We start from the raw sequence: 25,343 nt of genomic DNA, 5'->3' as shown, positions 1-25,343 counted from the left end.
TTAGACCTAATTGCACGCCGGCTGAGTGGTTACAGTTCTGAGGTCATGGGATCAAATCTAGCAACCAGTTTTGCTGTGTGGAGTTTGTATGTTCGCCCCATGCTAGCGTGGGTTTCCTCCGGGCACCCCGGTTTCCCCCCACATTCCATAAACATCCATGTCAGGGTAATTAAGATGTCCAAATTCTCCCTAGGTGTAAATGAGCGAGTAAGTTGTCTGTCCCTGTGTGCCCTGCGACTGGCTGGCAACCAGTACAGGGTGTCCCCTGCCCACTGCCTGAAGATAGCTGAGATGGGCTCCCACCCCCGCGACCCTACTGAGGATAAACGGTGCACATAATGGATGGATGGATGGAACTAATTTGTTACCTCTTTTTACACTTTAAATGGAAAGGTATTTAGTTTTTGATTTATCGGGCCACATTCAAAACACTGGTGGGTGATTCAAATTATATAATTTATTAGGATGAAAACAACCACAGACTATCTTAAAAATGATGGCACCCATTGCTGACTAAATTGTCCCCCGAAAGAGTATTTCATGAGAGCTACGTGTCAAAACTTCAGAACTACTGTGGCGCTATCTAGCGGACAAATATAATAAAACAAGACAATTTATCATGAGAAACTCAGAAAGCGAATTTGATTCTGAGATGATTTTCAATCAGAAATGAAAGTTATCCTTATTAGTTTTAATGATTAAATTGGAATTGGTAAAACACAGAAAAACAAACCATTAGTAGTTTAACGTTTAATGTAACATATTTTATCTGCTTTGTTTTTTCGTAAATGGTAAATGGTAAATGGTCTGCATTTATATAGCGCTTTTCAAGTCAATGAAGACCTCCCAAAGCGCTTTAAATGCATTTTACATTGAATTATCATTATGCTAATTTTTATTTATTGCACTTGTTAAAGTACCCCAAAAGGTTATACCAATGCATTCAGTATTTATCAACTTTAAATCCTGTATTTGTAAATGTTGGCTGATACAAAGTTTGTTTGTGTTTCAAGGAGGCGCCATCTTTTTATCTTATTTGTTTTTTTAAGTAAATGATTATCTTGCCTAAATTAAAAGTTGATTTATCTGTTTTTGAATAGTTTGAGGTCACTGTTGATCAGGGTTTGTTTAATTTATCTCACTATTTTTGCACTGTAATTTTAAAGAACGACTCAGGACAAAATAAGGTGCAAAATATATTTCCCTGTACTACCTCATGAGTAGATAAATCATATATAAAAAGAAAAAAAATAGTAATGTGCTGCCACTTTCTCATATGGATGAATATTAGACTGTTAGTTGGCATACTTTTTTTGCAAATACATACCTGTCAACGTATGTTTCCCCCTATTTTAGACGGGTTTTTTTTAATCAAAACAAATTGTGTACACCAACGACAGTTTTTGTATGAGGGAAAAAACTTTTTTAATACTTCCATCCATCCATTATCTGCACCGCTTATCCTCAGTAGGGTCGTGGGGGTGCAGGAGCCCATCCCAGCCATCTTCGGGCAATGGGCAGGGGACACCCTGTACTGGTTGCCAGCCAGTCTGGCAGGGCACACGGAGACAGACAAATTGGACCGGCCAATCAACCTGACATGCATGTTTTTGGAATGTGGGAGAAAATCAGAGTGCTTGGAGGAAACCCATGCAAGCACGGGTAGAACATGCAAACTCCACACAGGAAGGTTCGACCTCATGACCTCAGAACTGTGCTGCACACACGCTAACCACGGCGCCGCCGTGCTGCCCTTTGTAATACTTGTTATTTGTTAAACTAACATTGTCTTGCCTATTTTTTCTCTAATCTATTTTCTGCTGTGTGTAATGAGCAACAATAAATTTACTTCAAGTGGGGAAAAAACTAAGAAAGATGTTGAAATAATTGTTGTTGTTGTTTAATTGGTGAATATAATATTTTTTACACAATTGATATTTGTTTTTAATCCTACATGGTAAGTTCTACTGTGAGTAAATAGGTGTTGTGTTTGTAAGGCTTATTGTCGATTGAAGCCCCAGTGTGTATTATTTGACCACTAGATGACACTCTATCGTCTAATGCGAATAAAAAACAGTGCCACAGAGCATAGCGTGCCAGAATGTTGCCAGACAAGCATTGCGGCAACCTAAGGTAGGGATTCCACTATGTGAAAGAAAATGTATCTACCTATTTATATATTTTGGGGGGAATAGAAATTAACACTGCTTTGATAATTCAGGCAATTTTACCTAGTATTCAAATCAATGTTTTTTTACTGAATGAAAGTTGGTTGTACAGACGCTGCCCGTCTTACGGACAAGATCCGGACGATCGTTTGTAAGTTGAAATTGTTCGTAAGTTGCTTCAGTGCTATATTTTGTATGTCTAAGGTTTATGTAAGTATGTTTAAGGTTTGTATAGCTATGCAAAGATTTCCTGTGGCACACTAGCATACCTGTCAACCTGTACGAGACGTGTACGACGTACATGAAAATCTGCATGGAAAAACGCAAATTTGTCAATAATGGGTACCATCCGGTATACACCGACTATCACGAAACAGCAAATCAATCAAGTCAAACGAGTTCGCCGCGGTAGCCTCTATTTCTGTATCGTGTTTTTTTTTTGTTGCAAACGAAGTGAGCAGTTTGATGCTACTGTGAGCATGCATCTGCCACCTGGGGATTTCCCATCATGCATCATTCTGTGGGAGTTGTGTAGTGATAGGAAGTCCGTCTCTTTTTAGAGAACCGGATTTTTCGGCTCAACTCATTAAAGAGAGCCGGCTCTCAAACGGCTCACTTGCTTTGATGCATTATATTACGAATGTATATGTTGTATAAAGAAGTTAAGAAAAAAGTAAAAGTATAAAAGGATAAATGAAAAAAGACAGGTTTGTGGTTACCCCTTTAATCAGTATATTACCAACAATAATCTAATGCAGAAAATGAATTAATCATTTGAATAAGAAAATTCTACTTAATTATATTTGCATGTATTTTTTCCTTCTACAGCGAACGTCCAAGCTACTTATTTTTGGACTTTTTTTATAATAAATCGTATTCATGTCGAGCAACTCAGTATCTCACAATTAATAATTAACAATATATATGATATCACGAAACACATGTACAATACAAAACGTTAAACTACATGAATAAACACGTTTAAAAAAATATGGTCTAGAATTATTTTGTATTCTGTAAGGGAAAATACGACAGTTTGTAAGGGCATGGAGCCGTAGAGTTTGACAGGTATGATATAAGTATGTTTAAGGCTTGTATAACTTATAAGTAACCTGTATTGTTTTGTACTAAAAGATAAACATTTCATAAAACAATATGCTCTTTAAAAGATAAATAAAGTTAAGTGTAACTTACTTTTGGAAGATGAGCTTCCTGAGGTCCTCCTCCGTGTTAGAGAGTGGCCAAAAAAAAGCGATCCAACCATTTTCTCAACCGCATCAAACTTTCTTATTCCACATTCGTTTCAAAAGAAAATGTTCGCCTCTTTACACTTTACACCAACCATATTAAATGGATGCACGAGATATTACACAATAAAAATGTCAAGGTTCTTAGCACGCTGGAGATACATTATAGAATGTTTACACACGAACTAGGAAGAGGAAGCAGACTTCTTCTTTGGGTGGATGCTGGGTGACCTCTCACAGCGCCACCACACGCCGGTAGCAACGAAAAAAAAGCACTATAGTAATATGTCCTGTACTTGGAAAAAGGTGCACATGATACAAAATCTTACTTGCAGCATTGTCTGGATATATTTCGACATCCCCCAAAAAATGTTTGTATCTACCATTTTACGTAAGTTGAATGGTCGTATGTTGGGGAGCGTCTCTATACGCAATTTACTTAAAATCTATAGATCATATGTCTTGATAAATCCACACGTAAGACATTACACACTGTCCCTTTAATAGGGGAAATTGCAATCATTATTTAAGAGAGCAAATGACAGAGGTTGACAGCTATGCAAAGATTTCCTGTGGCACACGCAACACAGTATCAGGGCACACTGGTTGAAAAACACTGGTTTAGATGACATTAATTTGTAATGACCAGGGCAGCATTTTTAAAATGGTTATAATTATTTTCCTTCTTTTTTGATAAACGGCAATCGTTTGTGATTTTGAAGAAGTAGTTTAATTGTCCATGGGGTGTGTCAGAGTAGTGACTCTTCCCACTTGGAGAGGACCGTAAACACATCGCCCCGCCCAGGCTGGTAAGGTGTGACCTATACGCCCCATCTCAGTCTGATCAGCGGCGGTTAGACTATCCACTCGCTCCCTGGTGGAGTTCCGCCGTGGAAGTCAGACATTCATCCCGCTTTGTGTCTTCACGCGTAGCGAGCATCTTCCCCCGAAAACTACTTTACAAGTGTACCAAAACCGCTCAATTTGAACACTTTACCCCATTGTTCGCGATGCCAATTTTTGGCGGTTCCCGTAAGAGGAGCTCGCGTGGACCAATCAATTAGTCGTAGGGCGAGAAGCCGCAGGCTATAATTTGGGCACCTGTCCATAGCTTAGCGGTCAACTGAGAGGAGAAAGCATGGAGTCCCGTTACGCGTGAGAGAAACACTGGTTTTGGTAGGCTTAACTCTCGCCAAATTTAACCCGTGTATGTCCATTAAATACAAAAACAAAGTTCGTGAATGCAGCATCACGGCTACATCAACGAAACCCCTAGTCACCAAATCTCGTTTAGTCATTTTCGGGTGAGTAGTTCATTGCGTCAATGACAATTAGCCACCCCAAAAAAATATCAAATTAATTTGATTTAAAGTATTTAACGATAAGAAAGATGCGAAATTGACTACAGCTTGGCGTTTGTCGTGTTATTAGTCTCGCTTAAGGTTTTGGAATCTTTGCAAAAGTGCTAATGTTGCTACCGCTATCGTCACGGCGCACTTCGGGGTGAACGTGCAATTATAAGTGTTTTATTAATTGATCTAGTTAAACTGGTCAATAATGTGAATGGCATCTCTAAAAGCTTTTTTTTCCTTTAAATGTATCTTTCAAATCATGCAAGGTGTCAAAGACACTCAACGGCATACATCAAAAGTAAACTATGTCAACGGATTGGTATACAACAAAGGGTTTTGGTATATTTTCTTATTAACAAACAACCAAATATATTATTGAATGTTTAAGAATATTCATCTATCACAATAAATCCGCGTTAATGTAATCCATGAACCATTTTGAGAAAAGCGGCAAAAAACGATACTTAAGACTAGATGGCAGCTAGGGGAATGTATAAAAACAGTACATTTCACCTAAAATTTTCTAAACATTTTTATTAAACGAGCTTTATTTGTTGTGAAATATTGAATATCTTTGGAACATGGTTTAATGGTGTGTCAGTAAAATAAACGTCCCAATATGCAAAAAAAATGTCTTTTTAATGGTTGAAGCTGAATGAGTGACACCACAAGTTTGATTCAGTCCTTTGGCAATTCATCACAATATTCGTTCTTTGTTATCTACATATTTTTTGTTTTTATTGAGTCAAGGTGTATCTTTAAATAAAAAATGAAGTTTGTAACCCGATGCCTATTTTAAATAATAGAATAGATCAATCAGTTCTCATTGGCAAATGTATACACATCATATATAAGGTGTTTTAATTCAGAGTAGAAAAAAAAAACACTTCTCAGGTATGGTGTTGAGCTCCTCTTCTCAGCAGGGCGTGTGCGAGCCCTCCCCTTGATGGCCTTTGGGTGGCACCATGTCTTGCGTGGAGGTCCGTCCCAACCCAAGCGTAAACCCGCTTCCGCCCGAAGTATACAACACCAAACGCCCGGGACGCACCACCAACCAGCTGCAGTACATCGAGAAGGTGGTGCTCCAAGCTCTGTGGCACCACCAGTTCTCATGGCCCTTCCGTCAGCCGGTAGATGCCGTAGCGCTGCATCTACCTGTAAGTGAAAAATACTTTAACCAACCTCCTGTCATCCCCTCACTCTCCCTCCTCTCACTGTTCAATTTGCAGGATTATTACACAATTATCAAGAATCCCATGGACATGGGCACCATTAAGAAGCGACTCCAAAATAAGTATTACTGGAAATCAATGGAATGCGTACAGGATTTTAACACGATGTTTACTAACTGTTATGTGTATAACAAGGTGAGAAAATCTTGCTAGTAGAGTGCAGTCCTACTTGCAGGGGGAAAAAAAACAGTCACTGGTTCAAAATGTTACCGTTTGTATATATATATGTTTACAAATTAGTGATACCTAAAGCTGGAACCCTCCGTTTATTAAGTTATATTGCAGAACCCTTATGTGTTGAAGATTAGCTTTTATTTTTAAATGTGTTTGGAATACTGACGTGAATGTAATAATTGTGGTCTTAATAATTTACTTCTTATCCATGTCCTCAGCCGGGAGATGACATTGTTTACATGGCCCAGACGCTGGAGAAGCTTTTTTTGCTTGAAATTACTAAACTTCCCAAAGAAGAATGTGAAGTGCTGCAACTTTCTGCAAAAGAACCAGATAAAGAAAAGAATGGTACTCCATGTAAACTAAAATGTATTTTGTTCCTTTTTCATACAGATGTTAAGTCAACAGCAGGGTTGAACTTTGACTCTTAAATAAACCAATTAATACAACAAGATGGTTAGTTACTAGGCAGGATGATATGTCGAGGTTTGCACAGGATTACAATTCCATCATCGCCTGATCTTAAGCCATCATGCGGGCAAGGAAAAACTCAAAACCTCAGCGTGAGGAAAAGAGAAACCTTGAAAGGGTCTCACAAGTGGTAATCCCCCTTCCCGGATGACCAGGGAAGAAAAGAGTTTGCATTTGGTAACATTACTCAACCATAGTGAACATCAATAAAAGAGAACAATAGGTAAATGTTGAAACATAGTCCATAACAGCAACGATACAGCTTCCCATCTCTGCCGGATTAAGGATTTAATGTGTTAAAATCACACCTTGATTTCTGGCTTTTTACGACAGTAACCACTGCCTAATTGCAGGTGATAGATTGCAAACCCATGTGAAAGTAGAGAATAATTCAACATTTTAAACATGAAATGTCTTTAGTACCTTTTGGTGTGTGTTGGTAATAATTGTTAATGGAGAAATGTTGACTTCGTGCATCAGGTCCCATGAAATCTAGGCCAGTTATGGCTCAACTGTTACTTCAGCAGACTGTAACTGTGGTCCCTTCAGATGCTCCTCACCAGGAGTCACCTGTGAGAACTCCAAAGGATGAAAGCGTAAGTGTTGGTTCACATGAATACAACCTTTTTGGGGGGGGCTTTTGTTGCATTCCACTATTAATACCAGTCTACTGCTCAATTCTTAAATATTATGATAAGAATGCACTTAACTGTATTGCCATTTTGATCATTTTAGGTTATATCTTCATATCCATTCAGGTCCCAAAAGATATAAAAAGAAAATCTGAACCCTTCCCCACTTCAATAACAAGCAGCATCAGCAAGATTACGGCATCGTGCCTACCATTTATTAGAACAGGCAGCGGGCGGCCCATTAAGGAGCCAAAGAAAGACCTGGCCCACTTGGACACGCGGCCCAAACTGCCTGAGCATCTGCGACATTGTGATGCCATCTTAAAGGAGATGTTCTCAAAGAGGCACTGCGCCTACGCCTGGCCATTTTATACGCCTGTGGACACCGTGGCCCTGGCGCTGCACGACTACAACGAAATAATCAAGCATCCCATGGATCTTGGTACCATCAAGGCAAGTCAGGGTTTTGAATAAAGGTTTCAAGACTGCTTTCAGGTCTTGAAAGTATTCACAGCGCTTCACTTTTTCCACATTTTTTTATGTTACAGCCTCATTCCAAATTGTATTAATCTCTTATCTCAAAATTCTACACAAAATACTCCATTATGACAATGTGAAAAAGATTTTCTTTTACTTTTTTTGAATTTATTAAAAACAGAACTAAGAAATCACATTTACATAAGTATTCACAGCCTTTGCTTAATACTTTGTTGATCCACCTTTGGCAGCAAATACAGCCTCAAGTCTTTTTGAATATGATCCCACAAGTTTAGCACACCTATCTTTAGGCAGTTTTGCCCATTCTTCTTTGCAATAAGTCTCAAGCTCAATCAGGTTGGATGGGAGACGTTTGTGCACAGCCATTTTCAGATATCTCCAGAGATGTTAGATCGGATTCAAGTTTGGACTCTGGCTGGGCCACTCCAGGACATTCACGGAGTGGTTCTGAAGCCAATCTTTTGAGATCTTGGCTGTGTGCTTTGGGTCGTTGTCCTGCTGAAAAAATGAACCTTCGCCCCAGCCTGAGGTCAAGAGCGCTCTGGAGCAGGTTTTCATCTAGGATATCTCTATATATTGCTGCATTCATTTTTCCTTCTATCCTGACTAGTCTGCCAGTTCCTGCTGCTGAAAAACATCCCCATAGCATGATGCTGCCACCACCATGCTTCACTGTAGGGATGGTATTGGCCCGGTGATGAGCGGTGCTTGGTTTCCTCCAAACATGGCGCCTGGCATTCACACAAAAGAGTTCAATCTTTGGCTCATCAGACCAGAGAATTTTGTTTCTCATGTCTGAGTCATTCAGGTGCTTTTTGGCAAATTCCAGACGGGTATCCATGTTCCTTTTACTAAGGAGTGGCTTTCGTCTGGCCACTCTACCATACAGGCCTGATTGGTGGATTGCTGCAGAGATGGTTGTCCTTCTGGAATGCTCTCCTCTCTTCACAGAGGAACGCTGGAGCTCTGGCAGAGTGACCATCGGGTTTTTGGTCACCTCCCTGACTAAGGCCCTTCTTCCCCGATCGCTCAGTTTACAAGGCCAGCCAGCTCTAGGAAAAGTCCTGGTGGTTCCAAATGTCTTCCATTTACGAATAACAAAGGCCACTGTGTTCATTGGGACCTTCAAAGCAGCAGACATTTTTCTGTATCCTTCCCCAGATTTGTGCCTCAAGACAATCCTGTCTCGCAGGTCTACAGACAGTTCTTTTGACTTCATGCTTGGTGTTTGTGCTCTGACACGCACACTCAACTGTGGGACCTTATATAGACAGGTGTGTGTCTTTCTAAATCATGTCCAATCAACTGAATTTATTGCAGGTGGACTCCAATTAAGCTGTAGAAAGATCTCAAGGATGATCAGTGGAAAAAGATGCACCTGAGCTCAATTTTGAGCTTCATGGCAAAGGCTGTGAATACTTATGTAAATGTGATTTCTTAGTTTTCTATTTTTAATAAATTCAAAAAAAGTAAAAAAATAAAAAATTTCACATTGTCATAATGGAGTATTTTGTGTAGAATTTTGAGATAAGAGATTAAATTAATACAATTTGGAATGAGGCTGTAACATAACACAAGGTGGAAAAAGTGAAGCGCTGTGAATACTTTCCGGATGCACTGTATGTTTCTAAATTGTGTTTTAAACTACTATCAGGCATGAAAATCTCTCACCTATAGGAGAAATGTACCGTTTTGAAGTGACAAAGGGTGACCTACCTGAATTGTACAGATCCAAGGAGAAAATGTTTTGAGGGGGATATTGTATAGTTTTCCAGAGTGAATAGGGCATTTGAAGTGGTGCGTTTTGAAATAAAATCAGTATAGTTTGAGCGGGCAGTACTGTATTTTTACGTGTGTAATGCGCAGTGGATTTTATCGTTGTCACACTTATTATTCACGGTACCAGAGACAAATGTTAGAGAATGGAAGAAATGGAATATCGTTCTGAGAGATTCAAAAAAGCACAAGGGAAACAACTCTTTGTTGCATCTGATGATGAATCTGACTTTGAAGAGGATAAAATTAATACATTGTGAATTTTATGTTGGTATTGTGTTCATAGTTGACAATAAATTATCAATCATGGCATTATATATTCATCTATGTTTGTCACTTGCAATGCTTAGTTTGAGCTGGAAAAACAAAACATTTTATACTGATTTTTTATTTTTTTTTAAAACTGGTTCAGCAAGCACATCTAGATTTGGTCAGGTTCAAAACAGAGTTCAATTTTGAAACAAATGTTACGGTTTCAAACTTGGCTTCGAAACACATTTTAACAAAAATTTTGGTTTTAAACTGCAACGATTTACAGTCGAGATGTGAGATCGAATCAAGGGTTAGGGTTTTAGCAATGATTCGCATAGTCTGGAATCAACAGTGTATAGTTTACATAATGTGTTTGCTTATCAATTCCTAAATTTAGTTTTGAGAAATCATTTCAACTCTTAAAATTGTATATTTTCTAAGACAACATGAGAACTAATAACCATTTAAGGATTTTAAAAAGGGGTATCGTACTTGATTTACATAAATGATATGTTTCAAGTAAGTGCCTATATTTCAATACACAGTTCAGGATTCAAATTATGGTTTCAACAAGTGCTTCTCGCTTTGTTTGGGTTCTAAGCAAAATTAAATTAAAAGGTCTATATGCTGCAGTTTCCACTCAATGAATTGTTGATATTTCAAAAGGGGTATCCGAAATGTTACTATTGCTTAGGATTCATCAACAATTCAAACTAAGATAAGAAAAAAAAAATAAGATTAAAAAATGAGTGGGCTTCTGTGTAAACTATTTTTCAGAAAAAGATGGAACAGCGAGAGTACACATCCGCCAATGAGTTTGCAGCCGACGTCAGGCTGATGTTCTCCAACTGCTACAAGTATAATCCTCCTGCACATGAGGTTGTTGAAATGGCACGGAAGCTGCAGGTAGGTAGACGGTTTGTTTATTTATTTATTTATTTATTTTAGAAATGAATAAAAAATGTGCTACTGATTTGAAAGGAGGAAAGCGTACAATCCCACAAGATCATCTCTATTTTGTACGGTTAATCAAAGGCATTTTAAGTGTCTTCTGATCTTTTAACATGAGCTGTTTCTTTGGTCCAGGCAAGTTTAATCCTAGGGATCACACGCATGCAGTTCCTTAAGTCAGTGATTTTCAACCACTGTGCCGCGGCACACTAGTATGCCGTGAGAAATTATCCAATGTCACTTTAAAATTTAACATTTTATAAAACATTTATGAATCATTTTTTGCAAATATTATGTCGTTGTCAAGTGTCTGTGCTGTGAAAACTGGGGGTATTATAAATTATATTGTAATTAAACATGCTGTTCAGTGTCATTTTATAACATTTTTGGTTAGTGGTGTGCCGCAAAATTTTTCTAATGTAAAAAAAAACGTGCCCTGGTTCAAAAAAGGTTGAAAAACACTCCCTTAAGTGGTGCATGATTAAAATTTTGGTAGCCACAGTGAACATAAAATAAGTAAACATCTCATTAGTTGTATTTGTTATACTTTGTAAGAAGATTCACAAAAACGTATCGTCTCCATTCAATATATTCTTCATACAGGAGGTTTTTGAGGCACGTTATGCTAAGGTTATAGAGAAGCCTGTTCGAGTTTGCGGGGTTGAACCTCGTCTTCTCGATCAGCCCAAAGAGTCTGAACTCTACTGTGTGGGAAGCAGCAGCCCTTCCTCGAGCTCCTCTTCCTCTGACAGCGAAAGCTCGAGTTCAGCTGACAGCGAGTGTCAGAGGAGGGTTGCCATGCAACTGGCCAACCTGGAGGAACAGGTCTGTTTTTATGACCTCTTGTTTTGTATTCAACAGTTCTTCTATACACCAACCTCTTAAAAAATATTAAACAAGACATATGCCCCTTATTGATACGGTCACTCCTTTTTCTACATTTTGGCGTATGCAGCTGAAAGCAGTGAGTGCCCAGCTCAAGAGACTAACGCAAGACCCCCAGATGAAGGTCAGGAAAAGGGACAAGTTGAAGGAAGACAAACGAACCAGAGAAAAAGACATCGCTAGACTAAAGCACAAGTCTATTAAATACAAACGCACTGTGGAGAAACGACTTAAGAGGTCTGCATTTTGTGTACACTTTTTGTGTTTTTTTTGTTTTCATTTCTTTATTTTGTGGCTTTACGGAAATAGGACTGCAGTTTTCCTAGACGAGACGTCTCCATTGACCAAACAAGAGAGAAAGCAGCTGAAGCTAGACTTTGATGCTCTGCCTGCACACAAGGTGGCGAGCATGATGAAGGCTTGCAACATCTCATTGCAGAGGTCAGCTTCCAAGGAGCCGCTGGTCAACTTGGAGAAATTAAATACTCCAACCCAGAGACGCCTGCAGAGGTTTCTGGGGGCTTATCGGTGGCAGAAGTGTGGCAAGAAGGCGCACTCTGATGGAGGGAACGTGGAGAAACATGTGGATGCATCACAATCTAGCCAGTGGAAGGCGTCCAAAAGATGCATGGATAAACAACAGCTGAATGTAAAGAAAATTAAGACTGAAGGTAAGATCAGTTCCTATCTTTCCACATTAAACTATAACATACTTGAGATTAATTGGTTTAATTGGCAATTAATTAATTGTTCAGAGCAGTAGTTGAAATAAAACGTGCCAAAAAGTTTAGATACGTTTTTCAAGAGTAATGTTGCGTAAATTCATGTTCATCATCACAAAAAATTTTTGGCAGAATTTTGCGATTTTGTTTCATATTTGTGCACATTTGATGAAACAAAAGAATCACACAGATTTGGATTTATGTCTTACTGGAACTTTTTCTTTGTCCTGTTCACCGAGCAAGGTCCGAACACACCTTTTCCAGTGAGCCGAGCTGCGTCTGACCTCATCTGTCCATCAACGCTGAGCGGGAGCAGCAGCTCGTCATTCACCTCCTGTAGAAGCGGGAGCTCGCCATCTTCCGATAGCAGTCACAAGTCTTGTTGTGAGTTTTTTCTATTGTCACCCTGATGACCCACAGGTATCTACTTTCCTTAAAGCAGGGGTGTCAAACTCATTTTTACTCGGTGAGCCACACGTTAGAACAAACATTTCGCGGGGGCCGGACTAGTAGATTAAAGAGAAAGAAAAAGAGATGAAGAAATAAGAGAAAGAGGGAGGGAAAAGGAGAGAGGGCGGGACAAAGAAAGAAAAAGAGGGAGAGAGCGTGAGAAACAAGAGATAAAAAGCCGTTAGAGAGGGTGAAAAGAAAGTGAGAGGAAGAAAGCAATCCAAAGAGAAATAGAAAGACAGAAGGAGAGAAAAGAGAAAAGAAAGCGCGAAGGGTAGGAAGAGAGAAAGAGAAAAGGAAAAAAGGAAGTTAGCGCAAAAGAAGTTAAAAAGCCACAGAAAAAGACAAAGAGCAACAAAGGAAGAGAAAAAGAGACACAGAGAGTGAAACAGACATAGACAGAGAGTGGGAGAAAAGGGGTGGAAAAGAAAGGAAGAGAGAGAGAGAGAAAGAAATAATTACATTGTATAGTACAGTGTCTTTGTTCGAGGCACCTGGCTTTGGCAACATCAAGTTGACCTATTTCAACCTGCAGCTTGTTTTTCTCTTGTGCTTCTCTGAGTGTTGTCTCGCGGGCCGGATTCAATCCCTTAGCTGGCCTGAGCTGTCCCACGGGCCACCTGTTTGACACCTGTGCCTTAAAGGGTGGGTGATTTCTATAAGCATTAACGACAAAAGAGAAAGGGTGTCTTCCCGCGGATCTTTAAATTCTTAAAGGGCATTGAATTCATTATTCTAAAAATAAGGCCTTAATTCCAATTTACAAAGGTGTTAAAAATGTGAACACACTTATAAGATTTATATTAGTTTGAAATCAAAAGATTTAGGATCATTTATCAATGGTCTTTTTTAATAATTCAGCAACGTAATCTTGTAGCACCATGTGTGGCCACAATAACGGAGCTTTCAAGACAGTGATGTGGTTTCACTTGGGCTCTTTTCAGAGCAGTCGCATGTCTTACGTCTACCCACAATAGACATGGCAACTTTGGACAGAAACTTTCAATTTGAACAATGGGAAAAGGTCAGTTTTAATGAGAATGTGTGTAGCGAGTGCAGTCATCCAAATTCCTGGGGGTCCATATCTTTGCAGACTTATCCTGGACGACCAACACGACAAGAGAAGTGGCTGTCCGACAAATGTTTTTTCACCAAGAAATGTTTGCGTTTTTGTTTTGTGTCTTTCAATGTTTTTTTTTTTTTTTTTTTGTCGACTTGGTCTTAAACTTTTAAGTTGTACGAACCGTATTTAAAACAACTAACCTGGAATGTAGAATATTCTTTATTGTCATTGGTTACAAAATATTGTATTTTGCTTACAACAAGATTATACGTTGCACTCCTAGAAAAACAATAAACGTTAATATTTTAAAAAAGGATATTTTTTATTGTTACTGTACAGTGACTTGTTTACCTGGCCATTTTGCACATCTGGTTAGCTGCTACTCTTGCACTCTTTGCACTATTGTATAATACTATACATAGCCATAATTATTTAGTATATTATTAGTACTTCAATACTCCAACTCAATACAACATTTTATTTATATCTGTACATTCAAGGAAACTGTGCGGGTCAGATGTATCGACATTTCGTTCTGTATACACGTGTACTAAAATGACAATAAAGTATATCTGAATCTGAATCTCAGAAAGGTCATATTCACAAGCGTATTGGTTAAAGACTGGCCTAAATGGTAGGAAATCAGAAAATTTTGCAATGACATTACCCTCTAATATCAACAACTGAAGCCCTTTGCCAGTATTCATTCTAAATTGCACTCCCTTTGTTCCACAGCGACCAAACTCCAGAAGAGTATGAAAGGCCCATGTAAAAATGTCACCATAAAGGTAAACGTCTCTCTGTGGATATTGACGCTTTGACCTACCGGCCAACTGCCTGCATGTCGTGCTGCAGGCTACTCGTAGCAAGCGGACCCACGGTAATGCACACACTTCTAATACTCCTAAGCAAACCAAGACCAAAAGTCATTGGGTACCCAAAGCCAGGATGAAGACGCCCCTTCCAGGTGATGTGCGCACCTGCCCATTCCTCTACATTCACTTGCAGGTTTTTAGTTACTAGTAGTGATTATCAAGATATTTTAACAGGCTTCTCGAAGTGTTGAGTTCCAAAATCATACACTTAAGGATTAAACTAATAAAACCTTTGATTTAATGGGTACATTTAGCATTATTTTACAGTGCCTTGAAATGTGTTTCATTTTGTTAGTTTTTTGCTTGATAACAAGGGGGTTTTGCACCAAGTAAAATACAAAATTAATTTACATGTATTTGACAGACTTTTCCACCGCGATGCCCCCAGAAGCTATACTGGTCTGGATCACATCTGGATTTAAGGTAAAAGTCAATGACGAAGCAAGGACAACAAATATGGCACCTATACATTTTTTATTTTTTCCCCATTAAGATGGATCACAACACTGACTCAGAATTTAGAGGTGTTTCATTAGAAATTAATTCCAATTGGTATCTATAAATGCTTCATTCATTGTCAGTAGATCCCCTCAAAAGAGAGGCAAAATTTGACAGATTTTCCATTTGAATTTTAATGAATGGGATTTTTTTAACAGACTTCATTTACATGCATTAAAAACATTGTTATTTTTGCACTTTGCAATCGCCACTGATGCTTTTAATATTGTTCTTGTTTCAGGCCCCCCTCCTGTCACCACTGAGGAAAACTCCGCTGCCTGCTGGTATTGACATGAAATCTGGCGACTCCTTAAACCATTGATATGAAAATTTTTGCTTGTGTTAACATTTGTTTGCCTGGAGAAGGATGGGTGCCACCAGCATGTACTTGTCCAAGACACACCACAGGAAATGGTGCCCCTACCAAACAGAATTATCGTAGTGCATAGTAACAAAAGTGACAATGCAGAGAACGCATATTTGTGGTTCTCAGTTTTATCAGCCAGCGATTATTGGCTTAGCTATATCTTGGTATTCAATGTGTTTTATTGCTTACTAAAACAAATAACAATAACTTCCTGCTTAAACTCTGGATACTGTGGGGTGAACGATTACCCAAATTGGTCAAGGGTGCATCCATTCACTATTTTGAAATTTAAAAAAAAAAAAAAAACTTAATCGAAATTTGCATAAACAAAACCAAAACGTGCCATGTTTTCTTCCAGGTTTGAAATTTCATGAAGAAATTCCTAATGGTCAGGTAGCTGATGTTTCATCGTCCTCCAATTCTCCCAAATCAACTCTGGAAGAAAAACTTCTGAAAAATGTACAATTCCTGCCCCATACATTAACTGGGTCAAATCTTTACTTAATTATTATTCTTTTTTTTAATCATAGGACATAGTTCTGAAAAACGCTGACTCGTGGGCCCGACTGGCGAGGCAGTCTGCCGCAATCGCACCCACCATCAAGTCCTCCAGAGAGAGCTTCCAGCAGTTCCGCAAGGCTGCCATGGAGAAAGACGAGCGTGAGAAAGCGCTGAAGAAAAAGCAGTTGGATGTTCCAGAAAAAGGGTAGCCTTTTTTTTTTCTTTTTTATGGCAAAATTGTGCCCGTAGTAAACACTCTTATAATTCACCCCTAATGTTCCGCCTTCGTAGTATTTAGAAGCAAATACTTGTCTGTACGATGATACCAGTCTTTGAAATACGTCATGTCACACATCATTGGAAAGCTTACACTCTGAGATAACTATCCTCGTTGCTAGCTGTCTGTTTAGCCCCATAATTCCCATTTACAAATAATACAATGTATTCCGAAGCGCCTTTCAGTACACTCAAGGTCGCTGTACATATGAGTAAGACACAACGATAAACAAAGAGGAAAACAATCAATAAATAGCCAATAAAACACATTATAGTTAAAAGGGGCGGTGTGTTAGGCATATGGTCAAGAATAGGCAAGTCTGAAGAGATGAGTTTTGAGTCCGGATTTGTAGGTGGACAGGGTTGCAGAACAGACTCGTAAAATGATCTGTCTCTGATATTTTGATTGCCATCCTTTTTGGCTAATTGTAGGCTTTGTTTTACGGTTCACAGCCCACATTAGCCTATATGGGCCTGTGTACCTAAAAAAAGAACGCCTCCTTTACCTCCGTTTAACTCAGGGGTGTCAAACTCATTTTAACTCGGGGGGCCACACGATAGAACAAGCATTCTGTCGTGGGCTGGAATAGTAGATTAAAGAGAAAGAAAAGGAGAGATAAAGAAATGAGAGAAAGAGGGAGGGAAAAGACGAGAGGGCGGGACGAAGAAAGAAAAAGAGAGGGAAAGAGCGTGAGAAACAAAAGATAAAAAGTCGTGAGAGGGGGAAAAGAAAGAGAGGAAGAAAGAAATCCAAAGAGAAATAGAAAGATAGAAGGAGAGAAAAGAAAGTGCTGAGGGTATGAAGAAAGAGAAAAGAGAGACAAGGAAAAAAAGGAAGTTAGAGCAAAAGAGGTTAAAAGACACAGAGAGACAAAGAGCAACAAAGGAAGAGAAAAAGAGAGGCACAGAGTGAAAGAGACAGAGTGGGAGAAAAGGGGTGGAAAAGAGAGAGCGAGAGAAATAAGTACAGTGTCTTTGTGAGAGGCACCTGGCTTTGGCAACATCAAGTTGACATACAGTGGGACCTCTGTTATCGCGGTTAATGGGGACCAAAACCACCCGCGATAAGTGAAAAACCGCGAAGTAGTGGTGCACCTTCAAAAAAAAAAAAAAAAAAAAAAAATCTCATCTCATCCCATTATCTGCACCGCTTATCCTTATTAGGGTCGCGGGGGGGCTGGAGCCCATCCCAGCCATCTCCGGGCAGTGGGTAGGGGACACCCTGACCTGGTTGCCAGCCAATCGCAGCTGCAAATCACATAAGTTCTCGCAGCTAGCTGCGTTCTTCGACGCACGAGCCGAGTGATCCACCGCTAAGAGTTGTAAAGCTGGGCGATTTTACGTCCGCCCGGGACGATCGGAGACAAATTCAGGGTTTATACTTGCGCCACACCGCGGGTGCCGTTCGGTCGCTTCCGCGAGCGAGCCCCTAACCCGCAGCGCGGGTACTTTTGGCGGCGATACGCACGACACAGCGACAAGCCGATGGCTCTACATGGCGCTACACGGCCCTCGATGGCTCCGACGGACGGGCGGCTGCGGGTGAAAGGGGTATCTGGGGGGACCTGTGGGGTTAGGGGGGGCGGTGAAGCGGAAGCCGCACCGAAACCGCACGCCGGAAAACGAGAACGGGGCGCCGTGCTAGGGTCGTCTGCCAAGGGGGATTCCCGCAAAAAGTGAAAATCTGCAAAGTAGCGACGCCCCTTCCAAAAAATAAAAAAATAAAAGAAAAATTTAACCATTGCAGACCGCGAAGCTCTGAAGCCGCAAACGTCGAACCACGAAGTCCCACTGCATTTCAACCGGCAGCTTGTTTTTCTCTTGCGCTTCTCTGAGTGTTGTCTCGCGGGCCGGATTAAATCCCTTAGCGAGCCTGATCTGGCCCGCGGGCCGCCTGTTTGACACCTGTGGCTTAACTTGAGCCAATGGTGACTGATTTAAAGGATGATTAACACATTGATTATGAATGAAATTCTGAATAGCTCGATATAAAGATGTATTCAATTTACACCCTGAAGTAAGTGTGCGTAACGCCAGTAGTGATTCATTTTTACGCTTCATTATAACACACAAGTATACATAAGCCTAGATTGACTTCTGGAAAGAGAAGTTAATCATCAAAATGTATAAATAATTGGCCACGGTAAAATACAGTTTCACAATATTTAGTGGTGTACCTGGTAGTCTCTAAATGGCCACTTTTGGAAACGCTTAGTTTTTCAGATTGTGATCAAATTTGTCAAGGTTACCCGGTAAGGCTTCAAGCTATTGTCTCACCTGTTTTCCAGCTTACCCAAAAAATGCAGGCGATAAAAAACCTATTTCTGTTTGTTCTAACTTGATTACTACATGTTATTTGCACCTGCAATGATGTTTTTCACTTTGGGACAAAACTACAAAGTGTTACCTTCAAAACAGACCAAAACCGTCCAGATTCTTCAAACAGTTCGACATGTCATAGCTCTTACCCGTTTTCTTGGTATGGTCATATGCAAAGTTGACAGGAGAGGGCAGTATAATATCAAAAATTGTACCCGAAAATACATCTTATTCAGGCATTACAAACCTGCAGGTCCCTCTCAAAAAAAGTGAAAAAGTACATTATTTTCCACTGTATAATGATAAAATTGAAACTTTCATATATTTGAGATTCGTTGCACACCAACTGAAAAATTTCAGGTCTTTTATTGTTTTAATATAAATGATTTTGGCATACAGCCCATTAAAACCCAAAATTACTATCTCAAACTATTAGCATATTATGAATGAGCTACTGACCATATCATCTGAATGAACGGGTTAATTCTACTCATCTTCAAATGATTCCTGAGGCTGTTAAAAACTCCCAGCCTGCTCCATTACTCAAAACCACAATCATGGGTAAGACTGCTGTTCAGAAGGCCCCCCATTGACACCCTCATGCCCCTCAGTGGGAAGTTTGCTGGAAGAAAGAATGTGTGGTATAAAGCGCTGCACAACCAGAAGTGGTGACCGGATCCTGAGGAAAATGATTGAGAACGGCTGATTCCAGACTTTGGGGGACCTGAGGAAGCAGTGGACTGAGTCTGGAGTAGAAGAAAGCCACAGAGCACAGTGAAGATCGACCGATATGGGTTTTTCAGGGCCGATACAGTTTATTTGTATTAAGAGGAGGGCGATAACCCATATTTGGAGCAGATATCCATCCAGTATTTGCACCTCTTGTCCTCAGTAGTGTCGTGAGGGTGCTGGAGCCCATCCCAGCTATCTTCGGGCAGTGGGCAGGGGACATCCTGAACTGGTTGCCAGCCAGACCCAGGGCACACAGAGACGGACAATTCGTTCGCTCATTTGCACCTAGGGACGATTTGGACCGGCCAATTAACCGAACATGCATGATTTTGGAATTTGGGAGGAAACTGGAGTGCCCAGAGGAAACCCACGCAAGCACGGGGAGAACATGCAAACTCCCCACAGGAGATTCTCATCCCCTCAGAACTGTGCCGCACACGCGCTAACCACTGCGCCGCCGTGCTGCCCTACAAGATATCCATTTCCTATAAAAGCTTAAAAATGGACATATGAAACTATTAATAATGCAAAAAGAATATTTGTTATAAATTTTAAAAAAACATCAGTACAATAAAAACGTTTACGGGTATTAAGTTAAAATTTTAACACGACCAACATGACTAATCTTTCACTTTCACATGACTTATAAGTGTGGTGGGTTACTGAGGAAATCAAATAAAACCAGGGTCCCACAGTTCTGAACAACTACGTACAATAAACATGCATTACAATGAGGCTTTAATAGCACATGCCGATTATAGTACTTTATAAAAAGCCAACTTGTGTACGACAAGTTATGGTCGTGAACATTGGCGTAAGCAGCCCGTTTTTGGGGGGTTCAAGCACCCCCAAATTCAACCCAAACCCCTCTAAACGTGAGAGCATTTTTAAAACTCTTCATTAATATAGGACAGTCAAAAGGGGGGAACAAAAATTTGTAACAATCCAGGCCCTTTGAATGATTCAGTCTATTTGATTCCTAGCAGCGCGTTAAAATGTATTCTGATGATTAGGTATTTTCTCTTCAATTGACCACATTCACATCACATTTTGATGGATTATCTATAAACCATTACTTATAAAATATATATATAATTTGATACTGATTTCTATGATACTGAATATTTCTTGGTAATAAAACTGCTTGTAATTGAGAACACTGAGGTCGATAATGAATCATTTTATCACTTGTTTAAATGATTGAATTAAAATGGTAGAATAAAAGATGTCTCTATGTGGTTTTCGGTGGAAAGGGAGAGTGATATGACACTCCGGTTGCTTAGCACCCCCTAAGCTCTAAACCCAAAATCGCATATGGCCGTGAACATTTTAGCGTTTAGCTACATCAGATCGCCTCCAGTGTTAGTGACGTGTGTTTAAAAAAACTCATCATAAAGACGATTACTTTTTTTTGTTTTAATCACGCCAATCAATATTTCTTAAAACCATACAGACTACAATCGCGACACTCGTTCGGAAGTGCAGTAATGAGAAGCATAGGAAAATTCCATTTTGCGTTCACGTGAAGAGGAGACTGATTAGGCACAACACGGGTGTTGGCTGCTTCGTTGTGTGCACGTTGACATTTACTCGACATTTCAGTCAATGATGGTCACAAAAGGAGATGGAAAGAAAAAAATATTTGCGACAGCTCTAACTTTCTTTTCAGTCCATATATTTTCTTCACATCAGTTGCCCGAGGGTTTTATCATGGGCAGGGTCAATGCAGCTTGCTCACAGTTCCAAAACAACTAGTAAAGCGTTTACTGACCGCAGTGTTACTGTGCTCAATTGGCCTTCCAACTCTCCTGACCTGAACCTCATTGAGAATCTGTTGATGATGTAAAGAGGAAGTTGAGGGTCACCAGACCCAACACTGCGGATGAGCTTAAGGCCGTTATCGAAGCATCCTGGGCCTATATAACACCGCATTGAGTCGGTCATTCCTGCAAAAGTATTTCTGACCAAGTATTGAGTGCATAACTGAACATAATTATTTGATGGTTTACTTTTTTTTCCTTTTTTTTTAAGTGTTTTTTTAATTGGTCGGATGAAAAAAGCTAATTTGAGATAGGTGTTTTTGTTTTTTCCTTACTGTTTTGGCCAAAATAATCGTTATTTAAAACAATAAAAGGCTTGAACAGCTCCATTTGTGAGTATCTAAAATCTATGAAAGCCTTATGATTATCAGTACGTTAAAGAAAATAACTAATCACAAAATTGAATTGTTTTTGTGAAGGACTTGTAAATAAGATGCAGTGAGCTATTTTTATATGTTTGTTGATTTAACGCATTAAAGCCACCATGCATCTGCGGTGAGCTCCATTCTTCTGGCAGAGACAGCACCACAATTCAGTGGGTGCACTGAGCAGCGAACATCTGCTGAGACAGGCCTTGGAAGTGTCCAGTCTCCCGTGTGTCAAGATAGGGAGCTAGCCAGAAAGAAAGAGCAAGAGCGTCGCAGGCGAGAGGCGGTGAGTTGGTTATCCTGATTAATTTTGGCTCCTCAAGTCTTATAAACAATAAAATGACACACAACCTAAGTATAGAATTTCTGTTTGTTCCTTGGTAGATGTCATGCATCGACATGACAATGCAGCAGGATATTATGACCACTTTTGAACTCAACCTGGACTAAAAAGCATAACGAGACTCGTTTGAAAACAACTGAAGTCTGCACTGTTACACCTTTGGTATTTGGGCTTCCCTTTCCATGTCTGGACGTTTTTCGGTATTTTTGTTAATATTTAAAAACACATTTATGGAAGTGTATTTTTGTGCCATTTGAGTTTCAATGTTAAGACTTTAAAAATCTGTTGAAAAAATGTGATAAATTTGTTGTTGGAAAAAAAGAAATTCTGGTGAGAATTAAAATGATGTGGTTAACTATACGTCTTTATGTAAATCCCCTTTTGTCAATTTTGTTTACAGGGACTATTAATGGCATTGTTTTCTAATTCACTGTGTTCTCCTCTTGTTTTTCAATGCACTGCACTTTATTAGTCATGCAGGCGTTTGCCTCATCTGTATGTTACAGCTTGAATGTTACAACTAGTACATTCTTATTTGTGTTGTTAGTTGCTTTGTTTTTTGTTGTGTTTTTTTTACTAATTAGAATAATTAAAGTATTTTCACAAAGCAATCCCTTTGGCCTGAGGATGGTTCAACAAACATGGTCAAACAGACAAGACTCAGCATTCATAATAGGCACGCTCCAAAGGCTTTGTGATTTGGCAAATATTTTAAAGTAGTGTATTCTAAAAAGATAGCCGTGCGGAAACCTCAAAGTTCTTTAGTTTTGGAGGAGAAGAAAAGCAAAAACAGGCACCTCTTGAATCACACCTATTTAAGGATGATTATGCCTGCACAGTTTGAACATGTATTTGAGGATGCTGTTCTTTTGATTAAAAAGTTGATTGGGGGGGGAGTACCTATAAAGAGGTGCAAAAACGTGTTTGCTGTGAAGCTAAAATGATCTCCAAAGGCTTAAATGTGTAGACAAACCAGAGACACGTGGAAGACAACTATTAAAATGGACCAGAGAATAACCAGAATGGCAAAGGCTCAGCCAATGATTGACTCTAAGACGAATCAAACACATTCCGCAGTTACCTGTCAGTGCTTTGATTGCGTCGTATTCTTGAAAATAAATTTGCTAAGTCCCTCTGTTTATTTAAAAAAAAAAAAAAAAAAAAAGCATGCAGAAGAGGTTACAATTTGCCAAAGAAGACACCAGCTGGCATAAAGAAGAATGAAGGAACATTTTGTGGACTGATGAAAGTATATTGTCTTTTTTGGGTCCAGGTGCCACAGAGTGTGTGTGAGACGACCCCTAAACTCTGAATTCAAAGCTCGGTACACATTGAAGACTGAAGCATGGTGGTGCAAGTATCATGGTTTGGGCATGTTTTTCCTACTCTGGTGCTGGTTGGGCCCATTTATGGCATGCCAGGGATCATGGATCAGTGTGTGTATGTCGAGACACTTGAAGAGGTTATGTTGCCTTATGGTAAAGAGGACATGCCCTTGAAATAGCAATAACAATAGTTTAAATAAGAAAATGACCCCAAACACACCAGTAGACAAGCCAAGTCTTATAAATTATGTTATGTATTTGCCAGCCCAATTCCCAGATCTCAAGTCAATTGACAACTTGTGGGGTGATATCAAAATTGCAGTTTGTGAAGCCAAAACTAGAAATTTTAATAAATTCTGCAATGTTGTTAGGCAATCACGGAGTAAAAGTGTGAAGCAGTTGGTCATGCAGTGGTCATCCAATTCAATGTTAGAACTGCTAAATCCTACCTTTTTTTTAAAAAAAACTATAGTTCTTTGAGTTTGTACAGTCGACAACAGACACTGCTATACTGTATTTATGAACTATTTTCTCAATTGCACAGCCTTCAACATGTGCCTGTTATGAATTCTGGGTCTTGTTTGTTTTCTGAGAATATACTACACCTACTAATATTTTTTGGGCTTGTAACAATAAAAATATAGATATATTCTGGTTAGTCACATTGCACTGCTCTTATTTGAAACGGAACTGTTCTAAAACATGGACATAATCAGAAAAAAGTTCCACATCATCCATTTCGCATAGTCACAGCTTCCAAATCTTAACTCTTATTGCAGATGGATATTGACAATTTTCAGATTTTAAAATGCCATTTTTAAGCCAAAAGTGGTTCTTGGACAATGTTATTATCACTCACAAAAAATATTTGGCTGCCACCAAAAGGGTCTACGAATGGCACTAGTGCATCATAAATAGTCACAATCAACATTTTTATGACTTTTTTTTTTCCCCCAATAGAAATTGCGTATTTCGTAATTTGCTTGACTGGCGTGATAAACTACAATGATAGTATTTGGCAGCCCCCAGGTGCATTACCAGGGGTGCTCAAAGACAAATGTAATATCACCCATAGTGACTCGGTCAGAAATCTAGGTGTTGTATTTGATCCTAATCTGTCGTTTCAGTCACACGTGAAAAATATTACTAGAATAGCTTTCTACCACCTCCATAATATTGCAAAGATTCGTTCGATGCTGGTCCGAATCAGATTCAGAGGTTTTAATTAATGCGTTTATTACTTCTTGGCTTGATTACTGTAATGTATTGCTTTCTGGTCTCCCGATGTCTGGCATCAAAAGTTTGCAGCTGGTTCAGAATGCGGCAGCGAGACTCTTGACTAAGACCAAAAAGTTTGAGCATATTACTCCTGTATTGGCCAACGTGCACTGGCTCCCAGTCCACTTAAGGTTCTCTTATTAACATACAAATGTTTGCATGGACTTGCACCCTCTTATCTCTCTGATTTGATTTCCCCTATGTTCCTGCACGGAGCCTCCGCTCGGGAAATGCCGGTCTACTTGTTACTCCGAGAGCCTAGAAGTCTGCAGGTTCGAGAGCGTTCTCCATCCGGGCCCCGGTGCTATGGAATACTCTGCCTCCGGAGATGAGATCTGCAACCTCAATGGAAGTTTTTAATCTAGAATTAAGACTTAAGGTGGTTTGCAATAATCTGTGCAGCCCTTTGAGACTCTTTGTGATTAAGGGCTATACAAAAAAATGACTTGAAATTACTTGACAAGACACACTTCTATTCAAAAGCAAATGATTGATGCCCACCTCATATTTTGTATTGTCCTGTCTTTATCTGACTCAATGGCTGGTGGTTATACGGGGAAGAAGGACTGTTTGAGATGAGTCAGCGGACCAGCGTCTGACCTGAAGCATGCAACGCCTGCATTGACCAGCTGGGAGAGATGGGAAGCTGCTTCATTGCCGTCATGAACTTTCCGGACTAGTTTACCGGCTGGGGGTGTCCTTGCTGTCATGCACTTTCCGGACAAATTTCAACATGTTACCTAGTGTTCTCTTTTATTGATGTTTACT

At 39.6% G+C, this 25,343-nt stretch overlaps 1 protein-coding gene across 6 annotated transcripts; it reads left to right on the top strand.

Moving 5' to 3' along the window:
- Nucleotides 1-4,279: 4,279 nt before the first annotated feature.
- On the top strand, nt 4,280-22,332 carry LOC148354915 (bromodomain testis-specific protein-like). 6 transcript variants are annotated; one of them, XM_088349418.1, is made up of 19 exons: nt 4,280-4,591; nt 5,691-5,924; nt 5,997-6,134; nt 6,392-6,521; nt 7,125-7,240; nt 7,403-7,729; nt 10,580-10,708; nt 11,357-11,578; nt 11,709-11,875; nt 11,948-12,309; nt 12,604-12,744; nt 14,609-14,661; nt 14,729-14,840; nt 15,113-15,171; nt 15,488-15,530; nt 15,972-16,072; nt 16,144-16,319; nt 21,741-21,915; nt 22,014-22,332. In XM_088349418.1, exons 2-19 carry the CDS (start codon nt 5,733-5,735, stop codon nt 22,077-22,079), a joined length of 2,709 nt encoding a protein of 902 aa, XP_088205544.1. In that variant the 5' UTR covers nt 4,280-4,591; nt 5,691-5,732; the 3' UTR covers nt 22,080-22,332. The 6 variants fall into 6 exon arrangements, with proteins under 6 accessions (XP_088205544.1, XP_088205540.1, XP_088205543.1 ...); XM_088349414.1 differs by having other exon boundaries at nt 5,688-5,924; XM_088349417.1 differs by having other exon boundaries at nt 5,662-5,924.
- The last annotated feature ends 3,011 nt before the right edge of the window (nt 22,333-25,343 follow it).

Source organism: Urocampus carinirostris, chromosome 12 (genome assembly GCF_059441175.1).
Source record: "Urocampus carinirostris isolate Australia breed hairy pipefish chromosome 12, RoL_Ucar_1.0, whole genome shotgun sequence".
NCBI classification, from domain to species: Eukaryota; Metazoa; Chordata; class Actinopteri; order Syngnathiformes; family Syngnathidae; genus Urocampus; species Urocampus carinirostris.
Note: the sequence above shows the minus strand (reverse complement) of the source record. Positions and strands in the feature narration are given on the sequence as shown.